The 19885-nt window shown below is 41.9% G+C and overlaps 2 protein-coding genes across 2 annotated transcripts in view; both read left to right on the top strand.

The window, feature by feature from the left end:
• Positions 1-2911: 2911 nt before the first annotated feature.
• Positions 2912-11591, top strand: LOC134391931 (zinc finger protein 808-like). The gene is made up of 4 exons (XM_063115853.1): positions 2912-2994; positions 5141-5743; positions 7155-9722; positions 11557-11591. The coding sequence occupies exons 1-4, from the start codon at positions 2937-2939 to the stop codon at positions 11589-11591; spliced, it is 3264 nt and encodes a 1087-aa protein (XP_062971923.1). The 5' UTR covers positions 2912-2936.
• A 6765-nt stretch (positions 11592-18356) lies between these two features.
• CDC5L (cell division cycle 5 like) overlaps positions 18357-19885 on the top strand; it is a 45192-nt gene continuing 43663 nt past the window's right edge. Inside the window, exon 1 of the mRNA XM_063115926.1 lies at positions 18357-18457. Within this exon, the coding sequence (XP_062971996.1) occupies positions 18413-18457 (45 nt within the window). The 5' untranslated portion in view covers positions 18357-18412. The remainder of the gene's footprint in view (positions 18458-19885) is intronic.

The following is a 19885-nucleotide window of genomic DNA, read 5'->3' as shown; positions in this document are numbered from 1 at the left end:
GTTACTTTGTGTATTTGGACTTCCAAAAGGCTTTCAATAAAGTCCTACAATGAAGACTCATGAGCAAATTCAGCAGTCATGCGACCATTTTAGGTATTCTGCATAGAGGACGGTCTGGAATATCTATCCTAAGTATCTGGTTTATCAGTGCTACAAGCAGCTGGCAATTAATAATAGCCTGTACTACTCTTATCCTTTGAATACGTCCAATTATTCAGTAGGATTTGTTCAAAGGATAGACAGGGGTGCTCCAGTCAATATTGCTTATTTGGATTTCAAAAGAGCTGTTGACAAAAAGCCTCATCCCACGTACACTTTTGTTCTGGTTTACCATCGAATTATCTCATTTCGCTTATATAGTACTTATATAGTGCTTATATAGCATATGAAAACTTGTAAACTTACACCTCTGCTGTAGTGCGTTGGGGAGATCTCTTGAGGTTGACTCAAACATGTTGTTATCCCCACCCCAAGATATTCTTTGTACCTCCTACCGTTTATTGGTTGTTTGAAGTGGGGACAACACTTAGAATGCTTAAGGTCTTATTAAAAACAACCATAAGAATTTGGAGGCTCCCCCTGATTTTCTAGCCCCATGCATTGCTATGGCCATTCCGAAGAAACCTAACGTGCCTGTGTGCAATGTGGGGGCCATTTCAACAGAGCACACCTTCTGCAAAAACTCTTAGACTGCTTAGGGTTTTATTAAAAACCTCCACGAGAATTCTGGGGCTCCCCCTGATTTTCTGGGGCTGCCAGATAGGCACATTGTTTTCTTATGGCCATTTGGAAGAAACCTCTTGTGACCGTGCGCAACGTGGAGGACATTCCAATGGAGCACGCCTGCAGCAAAAACTCTCAGGATGCTTAGTGTATTATTACAAGCCTCTATGATAATTTTGGGGCACCCCCTGATTTTCTGGGGCTGCCAGATAGCGCCATGCTTTCCTATGGCCATTCTGAAGAAACCTAATGTGCCTGTGCGCAATGTGGGGGCCATTCCAATGGAGCATGCCTGCAGCAAAAACTCTTAGCATGCTTATGGTCTCATTACAAATGTCTACGAGAATTTTGGGGCTCCCCCTGATTTTCTGGGGCTCCAGATAGCTTTCCTATGGCCATTCTGAAGAAACCTCATGTGCCCGTGCGCAGCGTAGGGGCCATGCCAATGGAGCTTGCCTGCAGCAAAAACTCTTAGGATGCTTAGTGTGCTATTACAAGCCTCTAAGAGAATTTTGGGGCTCCCCCTCTTTTCTTTGTGCCTGCTTGTGACAGCCTAATGCTTTCCTATGGCCATTCTGAATGACACCCCATATTATGGCTATGTGCAAGGGGCAAGTTCAATGAAACATGTATCAAGCCCAGAGTCTTAGGATGCTTGGGTTGCTAATTTCAACCTCCTCAAGCATTTTCAGCTTCATCTGGTTCTTCGGGGGCTTGTGGTATCATTCCCATGTATCCCTATGGCTACTTTGAAGTGCAGGCCTGCATTGTTGTGAGGAGAGTGCTGGGGGGGGGGGGGCAGGGAGATGTAAAATGGTAATGATCTGTGGCAGTTTTTGGCAACCCCTCCTCCACTTATTTTGGTCTTTTTGAACTGGTGCCTATGAAGCATTGCATGAAACTGCAGTCACCTTCTCTTTATTGTATTGTTTTCTTTTTATGTTTGGAGATGATCCTTAGAAACCACTGTGTTGGGGGTCATAGGAATTGTTCCCCAAAACCACTTTGTTAGTTTGTATTTCGATTCTGTGTGGTTTTCTATGAAAACTAAATGTTTAACTCCTTTAAGTATTTTAATTTGTAGATGATCCCTAAACTCCTTCAATGATTTCCTATGGCCATTCGGAATGACACAATGCATTTCAATGGCCATTCGGTGTCCTTCGGTTTAGTACGTCCCCCAAATAGCATTTGCCTTTCTTGCAGCCATATCACACTGTTGGCTCATATTCAGCTTGTGATCTACAACAACTCCAAGATCCTTCTCGTTTGTAGTATTGCTGAGCCAAGTATCCCCCATCTTGTAACTGTGCATTTGGTTTCTATTTTCTAGATGTAGAACTTGGCATTTATGCCTATTAAATATCATTCTGTTGTTTTCAGCCCAGCACTCCAGCCCTATATGGTTCGGGTCCAGGTTATTTGAAAGAACATATTCTCCCTTATGAGCCTGCCCGTGCTTTGAGATCTTCTGGAGTGGCCCTTCTTTCAGTCCCACCTTCTTCACAGGGACGCTTGGTGGGAACATGGGAGAGGGCCTTCTCGGTGGCTGCTCCAGTGCTCTGGAACTCTCTTCACGGGGAAGCTAGGCTGGCTCCCTCCTTGATGGACTTTTGGAAGCAAGCCTTCCATCTATGTTAATGTCTTATAATTTTGTTGTGTATTTTAGATGTTTATGGTTTTGTTCCCCCCCCCATGTATGTTTTAAAAACTTTGTAAGGCTGCCTTGAGGCCCAGCATTGGGCAAAAGGCGGGATACAAATAATAATAATAATAATAATAATAATAATAATAATAATAACAACAACAACAACAACAACAACAACAAGATCACTTTGAAGTTTGTTTCTGTCTCCCAGGGTATGAGCTATCCCACCCAATTTTGTGTCATCTACAAATTTTTAAGCTCCCAATTTGTTGTCAGCCTATCAAAGGGGACACTAAAACCGTCTAGGCTTCAGTATCATCCCTTGCGAGCGGACTCAAGAGGTTGAAAGGCGAAGGAGCAGTGAGGGCAAAGGTAAGGGCAGCCACTCCGACGGTGCTTCGTGCAGGTTAGTGCGCATGTGCGGAGTGCTCGTGGCCGCAGGCCCCTCCTCTTCCTTCTTCGCGGGCTGAAACCGGGCGACGCGGCGCAGGCGCAGTGCCGCGTTCTCAGCTCCAACCGGCTTCTCCTTCGTCCCTCGAGGGGGCTCTCAGGGTGGCTGTCAGTCATGGCGGCGGCGGCGGTGGCGGCGAGGAGGCCGCCGTCCCCCCGGCCGTGTCCCGAAGGTGAGCGCGCGGCGAAGGAAAGGGCTGCCTGGTGCCGGGCGCCTCCACGCCGCCCGATCTCTGCCTCCCGTGGAGTTACATAGGTTCCCCCCCACCCTCATCCCATTCCCTATCAGGTTGAGAACAGCACCCCAGGGGAGAGAGATCTCTGTCCCTCCCGCTGTTAAGGTAGCCTACCTCACAAGGTTGTTGTGAGACGCTGCCCTGCGGGAAGGGGGCGTTGCGAATGAGACAAATAAGTGTGCGAGGGTGACCCTACGGGAAGGAGGACAGGGCTCCTGTATCTGTAACAGTGGCACAGGAAAGGGAATTTCAGCAGGGGTCATTTGAATACATGCAGCACCTGGTGAAATTCCCTCTTCATCGCCACAGTTAAAGCTGCAGGAGCTATACTAGAGTGACCAGATTTAAAAGAGGGCAGCTTTAACTGGTATGATGATGAAGAAATTTCACCAGGTTCCCCATATATACAAATGGCACCTGCTGAAATTCCCTTTTCAGTACAACTGATAAAGATACAGGAGCCCTGTCCTCCTTTCCAGATGGTCACCCTAAGTGTGCCGATTTGCACTTGGGGCTTAATTTTTCTAGAGCTCAACCCACCAGAATCAGTTTTCAATGCCCAGACTTCTGGCCAAGGACATACAGAGTAAAAATGGAGGCTTCCATCACTGGCATAAGAGGGACAGGTAGAATGGGCTTCGATTCCCAAGGTTCTGTTTCAGGCAGGCATGAATATTTATTTATTACATTTCTATACCGCCCAATAGCCAGAGCTCTCTGGGCGGTTCACAATACTCGGTGTGTATTTTCAAAACTCCCAAGTGTGTATGTAATTTGCATTTGGGAAGCATTGAGAAGGTCACCAAGTGGGTGGGTGATAGGACAGTGATGAGGATGCTCCCAGCATGGGTGCTGAAGCTATCTATGTACTGCATTTAGAGCCTAACCTTTCTCCGGGGAGCTCACGGCAGTATATTTGGTTCTTTCTTGAAACTTGTGAGGAAGGGTAGTATAAAAATGTAATAAATATAACATATCAAATGACAAAGTTCAACAGCCTAAAGATGTTCATCTGAAATTCATCCCTACAAATTCTGAATGGCTGGTTTCCCCCCCCCCCCCTTTGTAAACCACTGAGTTGGACTTTAGAAATTGACTTCCTAATGCCGGGGTAAATCCTGTAACACAGTTCCCCCCCCTTTGTATTAATAGATCTTTGCCTTTTTAAAAAACCCAATTTTGTGTAAAACATATTTGAAGCCTGAGGCCTAGATGCTTGACTATTCATAATGTTGTCCTTCAGCCACGAATCTATTATGAGTGGGGTTGACAGTGGAAGGAACTTCCATTCGCCAAATGGAGATGTTGGAAATATAAATTTCATCTCTTGTTTTCTTCTATGAAACACATCAACTGCAAATTATTGGCAAGATTTACTGCTTAGATTTAAATTGCAGCCCCTGTGGAGTTGCACTGTCCAGTGGGTTATTGTTTGAATATTCTCAATGTATGAGAGAAGTGAAGTTCTTTATGAGCTGTGATAAAGATAAATCTATAACTGGTCCAGCAAAGGTGATTTTTGTGGACTGCCATTATTACTCTGCATACTCACTGAACCATACATATTTTGTGGTTGGTATCTGTTATTAAGCCCTCTCTCTTTTCCAATTATCTTTTATGGAATTCTTAAAGGTACAAGGCCTTTCTCAGTCTGGACATGTACACCATAAGGGAGGGCAAAGACCAAGAGGTAGCGAAGAGTGGAGCTGAGTTCCACAGTTCTGCAAGGGAAAGAGGCAAAGCCTGTGTGAGACCAAGCCTAAGTCACTCCAGGCAGGCACCCTCAGCAAGATACATGAATACCAAACTGTACTTTGCCTCCTGACCAACTCAGTAACAACTCTGCCTTCAGGGAGGTATAGCTGTCACCACCCTTGAGAGAGGTAGGGAAGGCAAGGAACACTCCAGGCTTGGCCTGTCAATGGGCTCCAGTGATGGCCTCAGGCCGCTGAGAGAGCATTGCAACAGCTATGATGTGAAGTAACCATCTTTGCTCTTGCAAATAAGCTCTCCGTATACTCCATGTTTCCAAGAGGAAAAAACAGAGAGAACATCCTTAATTATTTCTGTATTTTATTTGCAGAGCCTGAAGTGTTTGAAATTGATCTCCCTATCACTATCTTTGAATTGAGCGATGACGAGTTTTTGGAAAGAGAAGATGAAGAGCAAACAGCTTTGAATGAAGATGGGTGCCTGAAAAGTCAGACAAAAGAAGTCAGAAGGATGGGAAATGAACAGGAAGAGCAGATGAGAGGTGATGGCTTTAAAGGGAATAATAGAGAAGAACCGGCCATGCCAATTGAAGTTGCAAAAATGAAGGAAGATGATGAAGAAGTGCCTCTTACATGTGAAAACCTAAATTTGGTCCAAGTGGTCTTATTTCAGAATGCAGTGGATAATGCTGACCATGATCAAAGCTTGGTAATGGGCTTCTTAGACTGCAGGACACAAAATGGGACTGGAAATGAATGTGTAAAAATAAATCAGTTTGAGAATGATCATAACTATCACCAAAGAATGGTAGCTCCTTGTCTGAACACTCAGAATAAAGGAGGAGGTCATGTGGCAGATGGAGTCATACAGATGTTTTTGTCAGTTGCAGAGGAAATGGAACCAGTTGCAAATGAATCTGTTCGAGAGAGCCTCACAGAGCCTGCTTGCATGCACATAGGTGCTAATGATGAAGGTAAGTTTCCTTTTCCAGAAGAAAATATTGTGATGTTGATAAATGGTTGGGGCAAAGAGGAAGCATGCTCACATACACAGTAATGCCTCCTGAAAGATCTAAGCGTCTGGCACACAAGGCATGTCAACTTAGATATAATCTTCACCAGATGGGATTTAAACAATATATGCTGCCCTCTGTTTTAAGAATATTCCTAACCTCAATTGTTGGAAAGCTGAAAAGCTCCCAAACTGGTCAGGGGCTTTGGAACTCCTAAAAAACTGAAGGACTTGAATCAGATTTTACTCCAAATTAGTGAACATGTTCATACATTCCAAAGCTAATCAATGTAGTGGGGGGACTTTAAAATCAAGTCTGTAACTTACTGTATAGTTAGGATTGACCTTCTTTAGCTTCCTGTAATCAGATCTTACTCTTTGAGTTAAGATCTAGCAACATTTGGAAAGCTTGCAGAGAAAGGCAAGGCAGAGTGAGCATCTATCATACCGATCAAATCTACAGTAAATACAAAAGTTTTGGGTTGATCATCTGTGCCTTTGATAAACAGTATCTGTCAAATAATAGGCACTAGTGAATTACATTGGGTTGGACCTAGACTTAGTCTTAGAGTAGACTCATTGAAGCCAATGGGACATAAGTTACTCATGACTAAAGTCCTATTGATTTCATTGGGTTTACTCCAACCTTAGCTGCCCTCTAGATGCTTTGGACTATAACTCCGAGCATGCCTAACCATTGGTCATGCCATGGAGTTCTAGTCCAAAACCTGGTCTCAGATATATTGTCACTAAGATTCAGCCAAATTTTTAGCAAGTTGCCCAATGCTAGATTCCCCCCCCATTTCCGTTATCCATGTTAGCGCATCGTAGCTTCCCTGAATCCAGGGATTCTTTGGGTCTAGCCAGATTGCACTCTCCTCTGTCAAATACTTCATTGTAGGATGTAGAGATGCGAAGGCCTGGAAAAAATCTAGAAAAAGTGGCGGGGGTGGGGATAGAAATGGGTTTTTCCTGAATTTTGCCATGTCCCCCCAGTTTTTCCCACTCAAGCCTTCACAGCTCTATTGGGATTAGAAAGTATTGACCTCTGAAGCTGAGAGCCTCTGGGCTGAAATGAGGCTTCAGGAGTCATTTTACTGGTTATTGCTGCTGCTGAACTTTTCAGATTGTATTAGGTTGTAATTGCTCTATTACATTTTATTAGAATTTAATTTTGATGCTTTTATGAAGCATAACCTGCCTTGGAGAGGTACAATAGGAATTAACAAAATGAAATTTATGCCTTGATTATATCTGACAGTAAAGCAAGCTGAGAACTTCTGTAAAAAAGCAAAGCCTTATACTCTTCTGAGTGGGGAGTGGGGAAATATTTGAAGAGGCTATCATATGAGTTTATTCTCTTAATTCTTCAGGTGCTGCCCCTTTGGAGATCGGATTTAATAGAACTGATAATGGACTTAGAAAGAGTGGTGGGCTTGAGGATTACATACTCCTAGGTCACAAACTGGAGGAACAACAGGCTGAAAATGAGAAATGTCTCTTACCTTTTAGTAATGGTGATCGTTCTCTGAGAGAGGCTGGGAGTTTGACAGTGAATGATTGTGCTAATCCTGAGCCAGATGTTGTTGGACATGATGTTCAGCCCTTGGAAGCTGGTTGTTCTGAAGAGTACGACATGCAAGAAAGCCTTAATGGTTCCAGTGAAAGTACAGAAGATGGCCAACAGCTGCAGGTGGAGCAACTAAAAGAGGCATTGCTACTAAATAATAAGCCCGAGAGCAACACTCTCCTGCTCTCAGTCATGGAAATGCATACCAAAACAAGAGGGGCTTGGAAATGCTTGTTTTGTAACTTGAGGCATACATCCTCCATATGCCTAAAAGAACACATCTATGCTACTCATAAGGATAAAAAAATCCACAAATGTAACTTTTGCCACAGAAAGTTTTTCTTTTATATTGATCTTAAGCGCCACCATATGTTTCACATGAAAATAAAATCATTAAAAAAGAGAGAAAAAAACAGAAATAATACTGGAGAAGACAGAAGGAGCAAGAATAAAATAGCTATGAAGAAGAAGACAACTAAGAAGAAAAAGGAAAGCAAGTATGAGAAGTTCTTTAGTGAAATGAGAAGGGAACTAAAGCCTTCAAAGAGCTTCTGTTGCACAATATGTCCCTTTGCTTCCCCCAATCCCAAACACTTTACACATCATATGAAAGAACATAATGACAGACCACCTTATCAGTGTCCTCGGTGTGAATATTCCTCTGATAACCATTCATATGTGCTCAAACACTTGTACTGGCATGCTGGATATAAGCTATACAAATGCACTTTCTGTACTTTTTTGTCTCAGTATTTTAGCAGCATGGTAAAACACAGCTTCCTCCATACAGGTGCCAAGCCTTATTGGTGTGCTGTCTGTGAGGGGAGGTTCACAAGTGCAAGTAGCTTAAATAAACATGCAGTTATGCATAGCCAAAGGCAGAAGGGCAATAATTTGCCTATAGCTAGGAAGGAGAGACTGAGCTCTCGAAAGAAATACACGTGTACTCAGTGCAGCATAGCGTTTTACACACGCAAACATCTCCAGCGTCATCAGAAATACCACACACAAGTTCAGGACAGTGATAAAACATTTCGAAATGACTGTGTTAAAGAGTGTGAGCAGAGTAAGCAGAACAGCTGTTCTCAAAAGACTCAGGCTCTGTGTTCTGACAACGAGAAACCAATAAACCCTTCTCAGTCAAATAAACAATTGATGCCGCGAGAAAAATATCAGGAAGATGGCTCACAGGAAGAGACACATGCGCAGAAAAAGTGCTGCCCGAGTAATTTAGGGTGTGAGATGTTGGATGTGGTTCCAAACACTTACGTTTGTGACCATTGTAACTTAGTGTTTCGCAGAGAAGAACTCTTGATTTACCACAGGGGCACTCACTTCCAAGCTCAACCGAGTGAGAACGTGACTTGTAAATACCAGGAAGCTGAGAGAAATGGTAGGTTGCACGTGGGGCAGCCTTCTTGCGGACCAGCTCTTAAACTCTTCAAATGCCACCAGTGTGCTTATACCACTAGCTCCTTCAGCAACTTACGGGTGCATTTTAGTGTCCACACTGGTGAAAAACCGTTCAAGTGCCTAGAGTGTGACAAGTCCTTTCGAAACTCCAGCCACTTAAAGCGGCATAGGTTCTCACACTTGTGGAAGCATTATAAATGCAGGCAGTGCCTTTTCATTGGCACGACTCTAGAAGACCTTAAGCGGCATGAGGAAACCTGCAAGGATGAGGGTCCAGCAAGAAAAATATGTCGATCATCATCTTCAAGCTGTGAGAACTCCGAGAAACAAATAAATATGTCTAAAGGAAGAGGAAACAAAAGCACACTCGTGTTGCCTGAAAGCCATGTTCAAGTTTACAAGTGTGAGCACTGTGATTATGCCACCTACATATTAGGCAGGCTAAAGTGTCACACAAGAATACACACAGGTGAAAGGCCTTACAGTTGTGATGTTTGCCAGAAAAACTTTAGTACATCAAGTCACCTGAAACGTCACAAGTTTGTACATCAGAACTTGGAGCTCCTCAAGTGTGACAGCTGTGGGTTGGCAATGGGCAACTGGCAGTCTTTTAAACAACACCTGGCTTCACACAGAGATAAACAGCCACCACTTGGTGGCCACAGTCAGAAGCAGCCTCCCTCACGGCATGTCAAAATATATAAGTGTGAAGAGTGTGACTACACAACTATCCGTAACGGAAACTTGAAAATACACCTTCGGATACACACTGGCGAGAAGCCGCATAAATGTCCTCATTGCAGCCTTGCCTTCCGCACATCTAGCCACTTAAGCCGCCATTTAGGAACTCATTTAAAGTGCAAGAAATGTAAGTTTTCTGCCACAAATAAGTGTGTTCTGCAGAAGCACGCACAAACTCATAAGAAGAAAAGACGTAAGACTCAGAAGAAGAAAACACGTAAGGTAAGACAACTTACAAATGCACCAAGTGTAGAAGTTCTCAACACCACACCTTTTACAGGTGCACAAGAACAAACACTATAAAAAACACACAAGAGGCTTATTAGAAAAATCCAGAAAGCATGTAATTTGTCCTGAGCATATTTCTCTTCTCCCTACCTGCAGAACACACAGTCTTGCTTTGCCCCAAAGCCCCTCTGAATTGTGCCTTGACTTACTTTTTAAAATTGTATTTCAGAAATTATTATTTTTTTCCGCCTTGATCCAAAGGAAGAGGCGGGTAAGAAATAAATGTATTATTATTATTGACTGACCTTAGAATTCACATTGCCATAATAATGAGCCAGGATCTTGGATATTGCCAGAAAGCATACAGTATAAGTCAAGGGATGATGAATAAAGTAGAAGCACAATTTGTGTAATGTACTATGTTGAACAAGCTTCTTGCTTTTAAATTAAGATGGCTAGAGCATCAATTGATAGTCTACTTCCCTGTTTCAAAATAGCATGGTATTTTGTGCAGCATTCACACTTCTGCGATAGCCAGGCTATTTGAATTCTAAAGGCAGCAGGTGCTGAAGCTAACTAAAAAGGTATATTTTCCAAGAAGGAACTTCCCTAACCAAGTTGCTTAGTTACTTAGTATTATCCGAGAAGAACATTTTCTGCTAAACTAAAATACACATGGCTGAATCTGAGATTTGATTGGTATTAGGATGGTAACTCCTTACAAAGAGTGTCAGATGGATATTTAAAAAAACTTGCCTGCTGATAACTTAATTTTCAGGAAAAGGGTAGGTGTGAGAATAATTGTAACAATAGTTGTACAAACTGTACTTCAAACAAAGTGTTTGGTCACTTTAGTATTGGTTAGTGTGGCTGATAATGTATGATGAACTTGGTAATATCTGTGTTAGACAACTAACTTAAAGGGAGGAAACTGGTTAAGAATGTAGCCTATTCTTTGGCTCTCTGTGTGTTTTTATTGAGTTCTAATGGTTATGCCTGTCAACTTAATTTTGCTGGTATTAAAAAAGAAATTGACAATGGCAGTGCTAACTACCATGCTTGTTTAATGTATCTGAACATTTCACTCAAAATTGGTATTAAATTTTTACAGTAATAGTTGCCATTATTGTAATGGTCATTGTATTTCCTGGGGAGAGAGCTTCCAGGCCTGGTTAACTTTAGTGTTCATCTGTTTTTCTCTCCCGTTCTTACCGCCATGCTGCATCTCCTCTATCCAACAAATCAATGAGCAACGTTTTGTCAAGAGCAAGGGAGTTGTCCAGCAGATTACCAGAACCTGAGTTAGATGAGTATTACATCAACAGTTGTCTAGGCATGGATTGAAAAGCCTTATAGCTGCCATACTTATCTCAATGGTTTAGCTCAGTCTTCCCCAGCTTGGTGATCTCTAGATGTTTTGGACTATAACTCCCATGAGCCCCAGCCAGCATGATCAGTGGTCAAGGTTGATGGGAGGTGATGTTGAACGCCTCTGGAGTGGCGTTCCAACCACAAAGGACTAGCATTAGGAAAATGAGTATTTTATACTCAAAACTATTTATTTTAAGCTTTTTCTGAAGACAGGAAATAAAAAAGTAGAAGACCTGCTAACATGAAGTGGATAGTGAATTTGGCATTGTCATCCAGCCACTCCATTGTGTCGGGATTTGAAGCAGTTTATACAATCCCAAAATACTATTGACGCTCTCAGTTTGGCAAAAATGTGTTTTAGGGATTTGATTCACGAGTCAGAGATTTGAGGGCATCCTATTGTAGAAATGCCAAGGAATCTGTATTTGTTCTTTTCATATATTCCTGTGCAGCTGAGTACACTTTGAAGAAAGACGCTTATAAGTAAGAGTGTTCTACAAAAAAACGTACAAAGCACTTTGACCTATTCTGTATATCACTAGGACTTCCTAAAATGTAATGATTACTTGTAAAGTACATTTGTAAAAAACAACAACTACGGAATGTATGAATCTTGTCTGAACAAAATACAAAATATATAATTAAAGACTACTACAGTTCCTCAAAATGTTTGTAGCCTATAATGGGGATGGAGGATGAAAGAGCTGACATTAATTTTTTTTTAATGTACTGTGCTTATACTGTTTTTGGATGACCTTTAAAACACTGTATTCAAGAGAAATTACAAAATACTGCTGCTTGCCTATGTTAATTAAATTGATAAAAATTAAAAATAGCTTCTGTTTTATAAACTGTGCTGCACTTGTGGCTATTCCAGGCATAGAAAACTGACTATTTCATGTAGTCCACTGAAAATCAAGCTGGAAACTGTTCCACTGTAATAGCAATTGTACAATTTGGAATGCGCTGTATTCAGTGGATGTTTTATATATTGCATAAATGTATGGCTTCTCACATCATCTTGAATCAAGGTACCATCAAATGATTTGGTAGTGTATAGTATACTCTATCTCTGGATACTGTGTGCCCACTCTTGCTCTCTGGATTCCCCCTCTGGGAATCTTTTCCCTTTCTGCTTTGTGTGTATGTGTGCAAGTTCTGCTATGGGTGGATTCTCTGCTATTCTATGATTCTATGTGTGGCTCTGGCTTCACACATCATCAGCTGTGGTTTGACAGTTTATTTTTCCTGTTGGTCCTGTTGGTCAGCAGCCCTTCAAAGGAAAAAGGTTCACCACCCCAACTGTATAACGATGACATACTGGACAAATCAATGATGTGTCATTTTTAATCGGCTTCCTGAAATTGTTGTTTCTCTTTTTGTAAACAAGTTTATACTCCCATTAAATTCTGAACTGACTTGCTCACTACTGGAATGATTATTTGTAATGCGTTGCTGATGTCATAGAATCATAGAATAGCAGAGTTGGAAGGGGCCTACAAGGCCATCGAGTCCAACCCCCTGCTCAATGCAGGAATCCACCCTAAAGCATCCCTGACAGATGGTTGTCCAGCTGCCTCTTGAATGCCTCTACAAATACTATAATGTCATTATAGTATTTGTAATTCTGTCTATAACAAACTCTTCAGATGGTGAAAAAAGCAAGTTTTTTTTTAAAAAAAACCCAATAACTTCAGTTTTCTTGGTCTCTTAAAATGCACAGCGAATAGTGCATCCAAACCAGTGACAAGTTGCTATGATGCCCATTAACTTAAGGTAGGAAAAAAATCAGATGGTTGTATCCAAAGGTCTCCTTCCATTCATGTGTGTCAGTGATTTTCCTTTCCCTTTGCAGTCCTGTGCCTCACCCCAAAATCAGCATCCTCAGGAACAGCATGGGAGGTGATGTGGGGGGCTGCAAAAGAAAGGGGGGATTTGTGAAAACTGCTTCCTCCTCCTTACATTCACAGAAGAGCCTTCCACAGGTTGGATCCAATGCTGCTGTTCCATAGTTTCCAAAATTTTCAATGGTGAGCAGTATATAAATATAGTAAATAAACAGTTTCATCTAAGCACTGTCCGAAAAAGTACTTCATTTTGTCTTTAATGTCCCATCATTCAGATGGCATGATTTCCCCACTGTTTGTTGTCTTTTCTCTTACAATGGAAAATCCATTAAGGAGAAAAAGATGGAATGGCTTACTGGGGTTTGTCAATAGCTATGACTGGCATGCAGCTGCCAGTCCCTGTGCAAATTCACCATGGTGAATTGGGAGAATCCTCTATCCAATTAGAACATTTAATCAAGACATATTCTTCCCCTGGTGCTCCACTCAACAGTGGGGCCCTCTGCCCAACCATCACATTTATTAGTAACTAGCTGTACTTGGCCACGCGTTGCTGTGGCTCAGTCTGGTTAAATGGAAAAGAAAGAAAAGAGGAAGCGCACGTTTCTAATATGTTTAATTTCACAATGCTTGTGGGTATATAAAAAATTTTGTTGTTCCATTGTCTGTGCAGATATAGAGATTGTCTGGTTTGCCGACTAGAACTCACGTGAGATGTGAGTTTGCCGACTCTAGAACACACGTGTCCATGTGAGAAGCAATCCGTGTCTAGATCTAAACCGCACAATTCTAAAGATTGGCCCTGAGCTTTGTTGATGGTGATTGCAAACGCCAATCGAATTGGGAATTGCAATCTCTTAAATTGAAATGGCATATCCGTTGGAATCATAGGAATGCGAGGAATGAGGACATCTTCACCTTTGAAAGGTCCTGTCAAGATTGTTGCTTCTACGACGTTGCTCAGTAATTTTTTTACTGCAAGCCGCGTGCCATTGCAAAGCTTTGGCTGGTTGATATTTCGCAACATGATAATTGGCACGGCGATTTTCAATTGCAGTACGTGCGGTGGCATCCCTGGCAGATCGAGTGAATTCAAAAATTCTGTTGGATAATTAACCGCTTGATCTGCTTCCACAACAGTGTCGACGGACTTGTATGTGACTGCCTCGCTTTGAATGTTAGACTGAATAATATTGTTAAGTTCGTAGACGTCTTTGTTCTTGGCCGCAAGAATAGCTCGTTCACTCAGCCAATCGTGATTCTTATAATTGGTTTGAATATTGGGAAATACTTTTTGAACCAATTCTTCTTTTGACGTCACTAAATTGCAGAAGTTATGAGGCAATGAAATTCGTCCTGAGGTCAGATCAAGCGGCACCTTTCCGTTCCCAATTTCCAGCAATGGACGTGAGAATATCTCAGCTGATCGATCGTTTTGCAGCTGGACACGCATATTTGTAGTTAATTTTAACGTCTTTACGTGTCGCCACAAAGTAGAGTATTTCAGGCAAGCATTTATTTCGTCCGCTGGTGTCGATCGAGGAATTACAGGTAATGTTTGCCTGAAATCTCCTGCAAGCAATATTATTGCGTTCCGAAATGGTCTGATGTTTCCACGCAAATCTTGCAATGATCGATCAAGAGCCTCGAGCAATTTTTTTGCGCCATTGTGGATTCATCCCAAACAATAAGTTTGCATTTCTGCAATACTTTTCCCATGCCGGATGCTTTGGAAATGTTGCACGTGGGAGTTTCAATGAATTGCATGTTCAATGGCAATTTCAAAGCGGAATGAGCAGTTCTTCCACCTGGTAGCAATGTCGCAGCTATTCCGGACGACGCAAGAGCTAAGGCTATGTCATTTTGGGATCGAATTGCTACCAGAATCAATGTAATTAGGAACGTTTTACCAGTTCCTCCTGGCGCATCTAAGAAGAAGATGTCTCCAACCCCGTTATTGACAGTTTGCATTATTTGATCGTAAATGCCATTTTGCTCAAGCGTTAGCTTAGGAATATTTGATTGCACATACGACAAAAGATTACCCGTGTTGTAATTTTGTTCACGACGCAATTCTACATGAAACAAAGCATGCGTCATTTTGACATAATGTGAAGAAAGCAGTTAACGTTGTAGCCAGTGGATTCAGGGCTATTTGTTGCACATTTGCAGCTGTGAAATAAACGCGTTGTCCATTTTCTAGATGTACTGCTAAGTGAACAACAGCTGGACTTCGTTCATGTATGGGAAATGAAAGAATTCGCCATACAGCTTCATTGCTGCTTATGTATCTTCCAGCCTGACCAGCATGTGTTCCTTTTACGTCCAACAGATGGCGATGTTTTTCAAAAAAAGCATGTTTTTACCTGTCACAGGTATGACATCTATATAATATAGGTATATAAAAACACGCGCGTATTCGAATGCAACGTTGTGTCAAAATTTCAAAGCAATCGGTGAAGAACTTTTGGAGATACATCGCTAGATGGCACCAAATAGGAGAGAACATGGAAATAGGAGAGAAGGCAGAGGCAGTGGATTGGCCTACTGGTTGGTGATGTCACAATGACTTCTCTCCTATTTGCATAAGTGGCTTGGAGGAGACCTCTGGGCTTTTATATACCCTATTTCTTCGATTCTAAGACACACTTTTGTCCCCATCTATATTATAGTTACATAAAAACATGTGCGTATTCGAATGCAATGTTGTGTCAAAATTTCAAAGCAATCGGTGAAGAACTTTCGGAGATTTTAGATTAAAAAGAATGTTTTTACCTGTCACAGGTGTGGTGAGGAGGTTAGTGGGTTTTGGCCCCTCTGCTAGGCCGGAATCTCCTGGCAGTTACCTTTCTTCAGAACTTGGAACTTCCATAGAAGGCCGCAGTTCCGAGAAACATCGCTAGATGGCGCCAAATAGGAGAGAACATGGAAATAGGAGAGAAGGCAGAGGCAGTGGATTGGCCTACTGGTTGGTGATGTCACAATGACTTCTCTCCTATTTGCATAAGTGGCTTGGAGGAGGCCTCTGGGCTTTTATATACCCTATTTCTTCGATTCTAAGACACACTTTTGTCCCCATCTATAATATAGTTACATAAAAACACGCGTGTATTTGAATGCAACGTTGTGTCAAAATTTCAAAGCAATCGGTGAAGAACTTTCGGAGATTTTAGATTAGGAACAAACGAACATTTACATTTTTATTTATATAGAAGATTATGCAGCACCTTGGAGGTATGCAAGTCTTTGCCTGATATGTATTAACATCAAGTTCCTGATCAGTGTGCCTCAGTATGAGGCTCTCAACTTGAGTGTGGCTTAAGTCATGTTTTTGAAACTTTACTTCTGTATATGACTAGATGCTAATGGCCTAGGAGGCACTCAATTGTTGGGTCTTTTGCCCATTCAGCCAGAGATGCATGCCTTCCTAGCTCATCTTTACACCGAGCCAGTCTGAACCTCTTAAGTAACAGCACAAAATACTGGGGCAAAAATCTGTCATATGCCAAATAGCTTGCTACTATAGGGCAGAAAGAGAGGACAACAAATAGTAGTCACAGTAGCATGGAGCTCCCCAAAATTTGGAGCCGATACTGTTAAATAGCCCCAAATTTTTCCTCATAGGGGACTTGCTCAAGTCCCTTAATCATTTTGGTTGCCCCTTTCTGCTCCTTTTCCAGCTCTACATTATCTTTAGAACAGTACACAGTATTCCAAGTGTGATCACACCATAGATTTATAGAGACGTTGAAATATTGGCAATTTTGTTCTTGCTCCCTTTCCTAATGAACTCTAACATGGAATTCAACTTTTCGCCCTTGGATCCTTTTTTACATTGGGCACTTTATAGACCTCAGATAAAAAACAAGTTACATGTTTTTGTTAGAAAATTGGCAATTTCACGTTTGAGTTATTTAAAAACTCTTGCTGGATATCATTTGGACCCAGTAAATTTTTTGTTTATTACATCTCTACCCCATCCTTCCTCAAAGAAGATTGGGGAATTATCCCACTCCACTTTTTCCTTACAACAATCTTGTAAGGTCTGTTAGGATGAGTAGTCTGTTAGGTCCAAGCTCATTCAGTGAGTTTCATGGCTGAATGGGGATTTGATCCCTGGGCTCACTGGTCCTAGTCTGACATTAATTGCTGTATCATGTTACCTTCATGTTATTTTGAAAATGAAAACCGATTCTTACTTTGTTTTTAATTTCAAAGCATTTTAAAGAGCAATTCCTCTGCATGGCAATCAATGGAACATGTAGATTATGCATGCCATAGAGTGCTGACTTTGAGCTGGCAGGGCATCTAAGGAGGCAATTTAACTAGATTGATCTTTGTTTCTAAACTGGGGTGTTTTGTACGGGTGGTGGTTGGTTCAAAATGCAAACCACCTCAGGCCGACCTCTAAACTTCAATATTAACAGCAGGCTTGTTGCAAGCTGTCAAGTCACTCACGCTCAGCCCTAACTTATAATATGGGTGTTTTGCGGGACAATTGATTGTACAAAGTAAGTCCTGCACAGAGAACTGCTGTCTCTGCTGATACTTTTTGTTCCTGGGTGGTTCAAACACAGCTACAGTAAAATCAGGATTTCTACATTAATTTCTATAGGCAACTCTCTTCCATATTGGGTGTGTGTGTGTGTAAAGAAATTCGTTTCTGGAGTGGAAGCAGGTAGTGTTGGGAGCATAAGCAACAGTGTACATTGTGATACATTTGTTATGGGATCAGCTTTCGTGGGCTGGAGTCAACTTCCTTCTGATGCACATCTATACATTTATTTATTTATTACATTTATATACCGCCCCATAGCCGAAGCTCTCTGGGAGGTTTACAAAGGTTAAAAATAGTGAACATTAAAAACAAATATAAAAAAATTTAAGATCGCCAAAAGCATAGAAATAACAATATCCATTTAAAACAACTATTCTGGGATCATCCTATGCAGGGAACTAAAATCTTAATTTTTATGTCCGAGACAAGCGAGGGTCTCAATGGCATTCCAGCATTTCCCCTCATTTAGGGTGGATTCCTGCATTGAGCAGGGGGTTGGACTCGATGGCCTTATAGGCCCCTTCCAACTCTATGATTCTATGATTTTGTGTTTACGAACGACAAATACATCCGTGTCCCAGAAGAGTTATAGCAGAGCCTTCATAGACACGCGGTGAAGCAAGAGGGAAATGACAGGCAGAAAGAAGGGCCGTTTACAGCCGCCATTCCCAAACCTGGCGTCCACTAACTCGTGACGTCAGAAAAAAGCGCCGTGACGGCCGACGCCAGACAGTCGAACCTCTATGGTCTCTCCCTGGTAGAGAAGACTTCCGCTTCCGCCTCCTCCAATCCCAAGGGCGCCTGGGCCCGCCCGCTTCCAGAGACTGCGCCTGCGCAGTGCCCCAAACACCGCTCTCGTGCACGGCGTTGGGAGCTACGTGCTTCGCCGCCGCCGCCGCCAAGATGCCGCGGATAATGATTAAGGGGGGCGTGTGGCGAAACACCGAGGTAAGTGGCCCGTCCTGCCCCACTCCGCTCCGTTCCCCGCGTCCGCCGCCTCGCTCTTCCTCTGTGCGTCTTTTCTCTCTATTTCTCGAGGCCTCCCCGCAACGGCAGCCACGAGCCTGTAAGGCGCATGCGCCAAAGGCTAAGGCGCATGCGCGTTATTGATGGTTTTTTTTCCTTGAAGTGGAACTTCCCCCCCCCCTTTTTTTTTTTTTTTTTTGCTGTGGGAGGAAAAAGCAGCTCTTCGTTGTAGCACAACCGCTGGTGCTTAAATAAACCCTTAAATAAATAAATAAAAATCAAGGCAGAAGTTGAAAAGGGTGTCATACGCGTAGCCTGGTCCTGTGCATGTTTACTCGGAAATCTATCCCAATATACTATTTATTTAATTAATTAATTTATATACCGCCCCATAGCCGAAGCTCTCTGGGCGGTTTACAAAAGTTAAAAACAGTGAACATTAAAAAGTATACAAAATTTAAAAAACCATCAAAAACAGTGTAAAAACAACAGTATCCACTTAAAAACAACAGTACATGAGGAGAGGTATACTGCAACAGGGTACTGTAATATCCTATTTCCATGATATATGATAAATGTCATTCTCAAAGATGCTGCGTGGCAATTGGCTAACAGTTTCTCACATATCATACTTTACTATGATTTTATTAGATTGTAAGCCTATGTGGCAGGGTCTTGCGATTTACTGTTTTACTCTGTACAGCACCATGTACATTGATGGTGCTATATAAAATAATAATAATAATATGCAATATGATATATGAGAAACTGTTAGCCAATTGCCACACACCATCTTTGAGAATGACATTTATCCCAATCATTGTAAAGAACAACCTTTTAAGAATGGGATGTGACTGGGATATATATATCCCTGCATTGAGCAGGGGGTTGGACTCGATGGCCTCAGAGGCCCCTTCCAGCTCTATGATGATCCTATGAGTCTATATGCTTAATGGGCTTTATTATTTATTTATTTAGAATATTTATATACCGCTCCCCATTGAAAAATTTCGGAGCGGTGTACAAGATAAAATGAAAATAAAAACAGAATAAAACAGTTAAAACAAAATTTAAAAGAAGAAAAAGCAGAGATTCAAGGCTGCATATTAAGGAAAGGCTACTTGGAATAAAGATGTTTTCAGGAGGCGCCGAAAGGAGTACAAGGTTGGCGCCTGCCTGACCTCTAGAGGCAGGGAATTCCACAGGTACATGTGTATAAGATTACAAACCAAGGTGCCCATTTCTGACTAGTTAGCCTTATATCTCCTCTTGCTTCTATGATGAAAGCTCAAAGAGGATAGAAGCTGATTCCCTTGCAATGATTTTCTGTCAGGGAAGAATGAGCAGCCCAAAATGCAAATTTTATATGGATTTTATAGGAAATATTTCTACCTCCTTGTTCTCAAGTTT

The sequence above is a fragment of the Elgaria multicarinata genome, chromosome 2 (genome assembly GCF_023053635.1).
Source record: "Elgaria multicarinata webbii isolate HBS135686 ecotype San Diego chromosome 2, rElgMul1.1.pri, whole genome shotgun sequence".
NCBI lineage: Eukaryota > Metazoa > Chordata > Lepidosauria > Squamata > Anguidae > Elgaria > Elgaria multicarinata.
This window is presented reverse-complemented; position numbering and strand designations above follow the sequence as displayed.

Coding starts and splice junctions, on each gene's coding strand:
- LOC134391931 (XM_063115853.1), top strand. CDS start 2,937: ATGGCGGCGGCGGCGGTGGCGGCGAGGAGGCCGCCGTCCCCCCGGCCG. Junction 2,995..5,140: donor CCCCCGGCCGTGTCCCGAAG/GTGAGCGCGCGG, acceptor TTTTATTTGCAG/AGCCTGAAGTGTTTGAAATT. Junction 5,744..7,154: donor CATAGGTGCTAATGATGAAG/GTAAGTTTCCTT, acceptor TTAATTCTTCAG/GTGCTGCCCCTTTGGAGATC.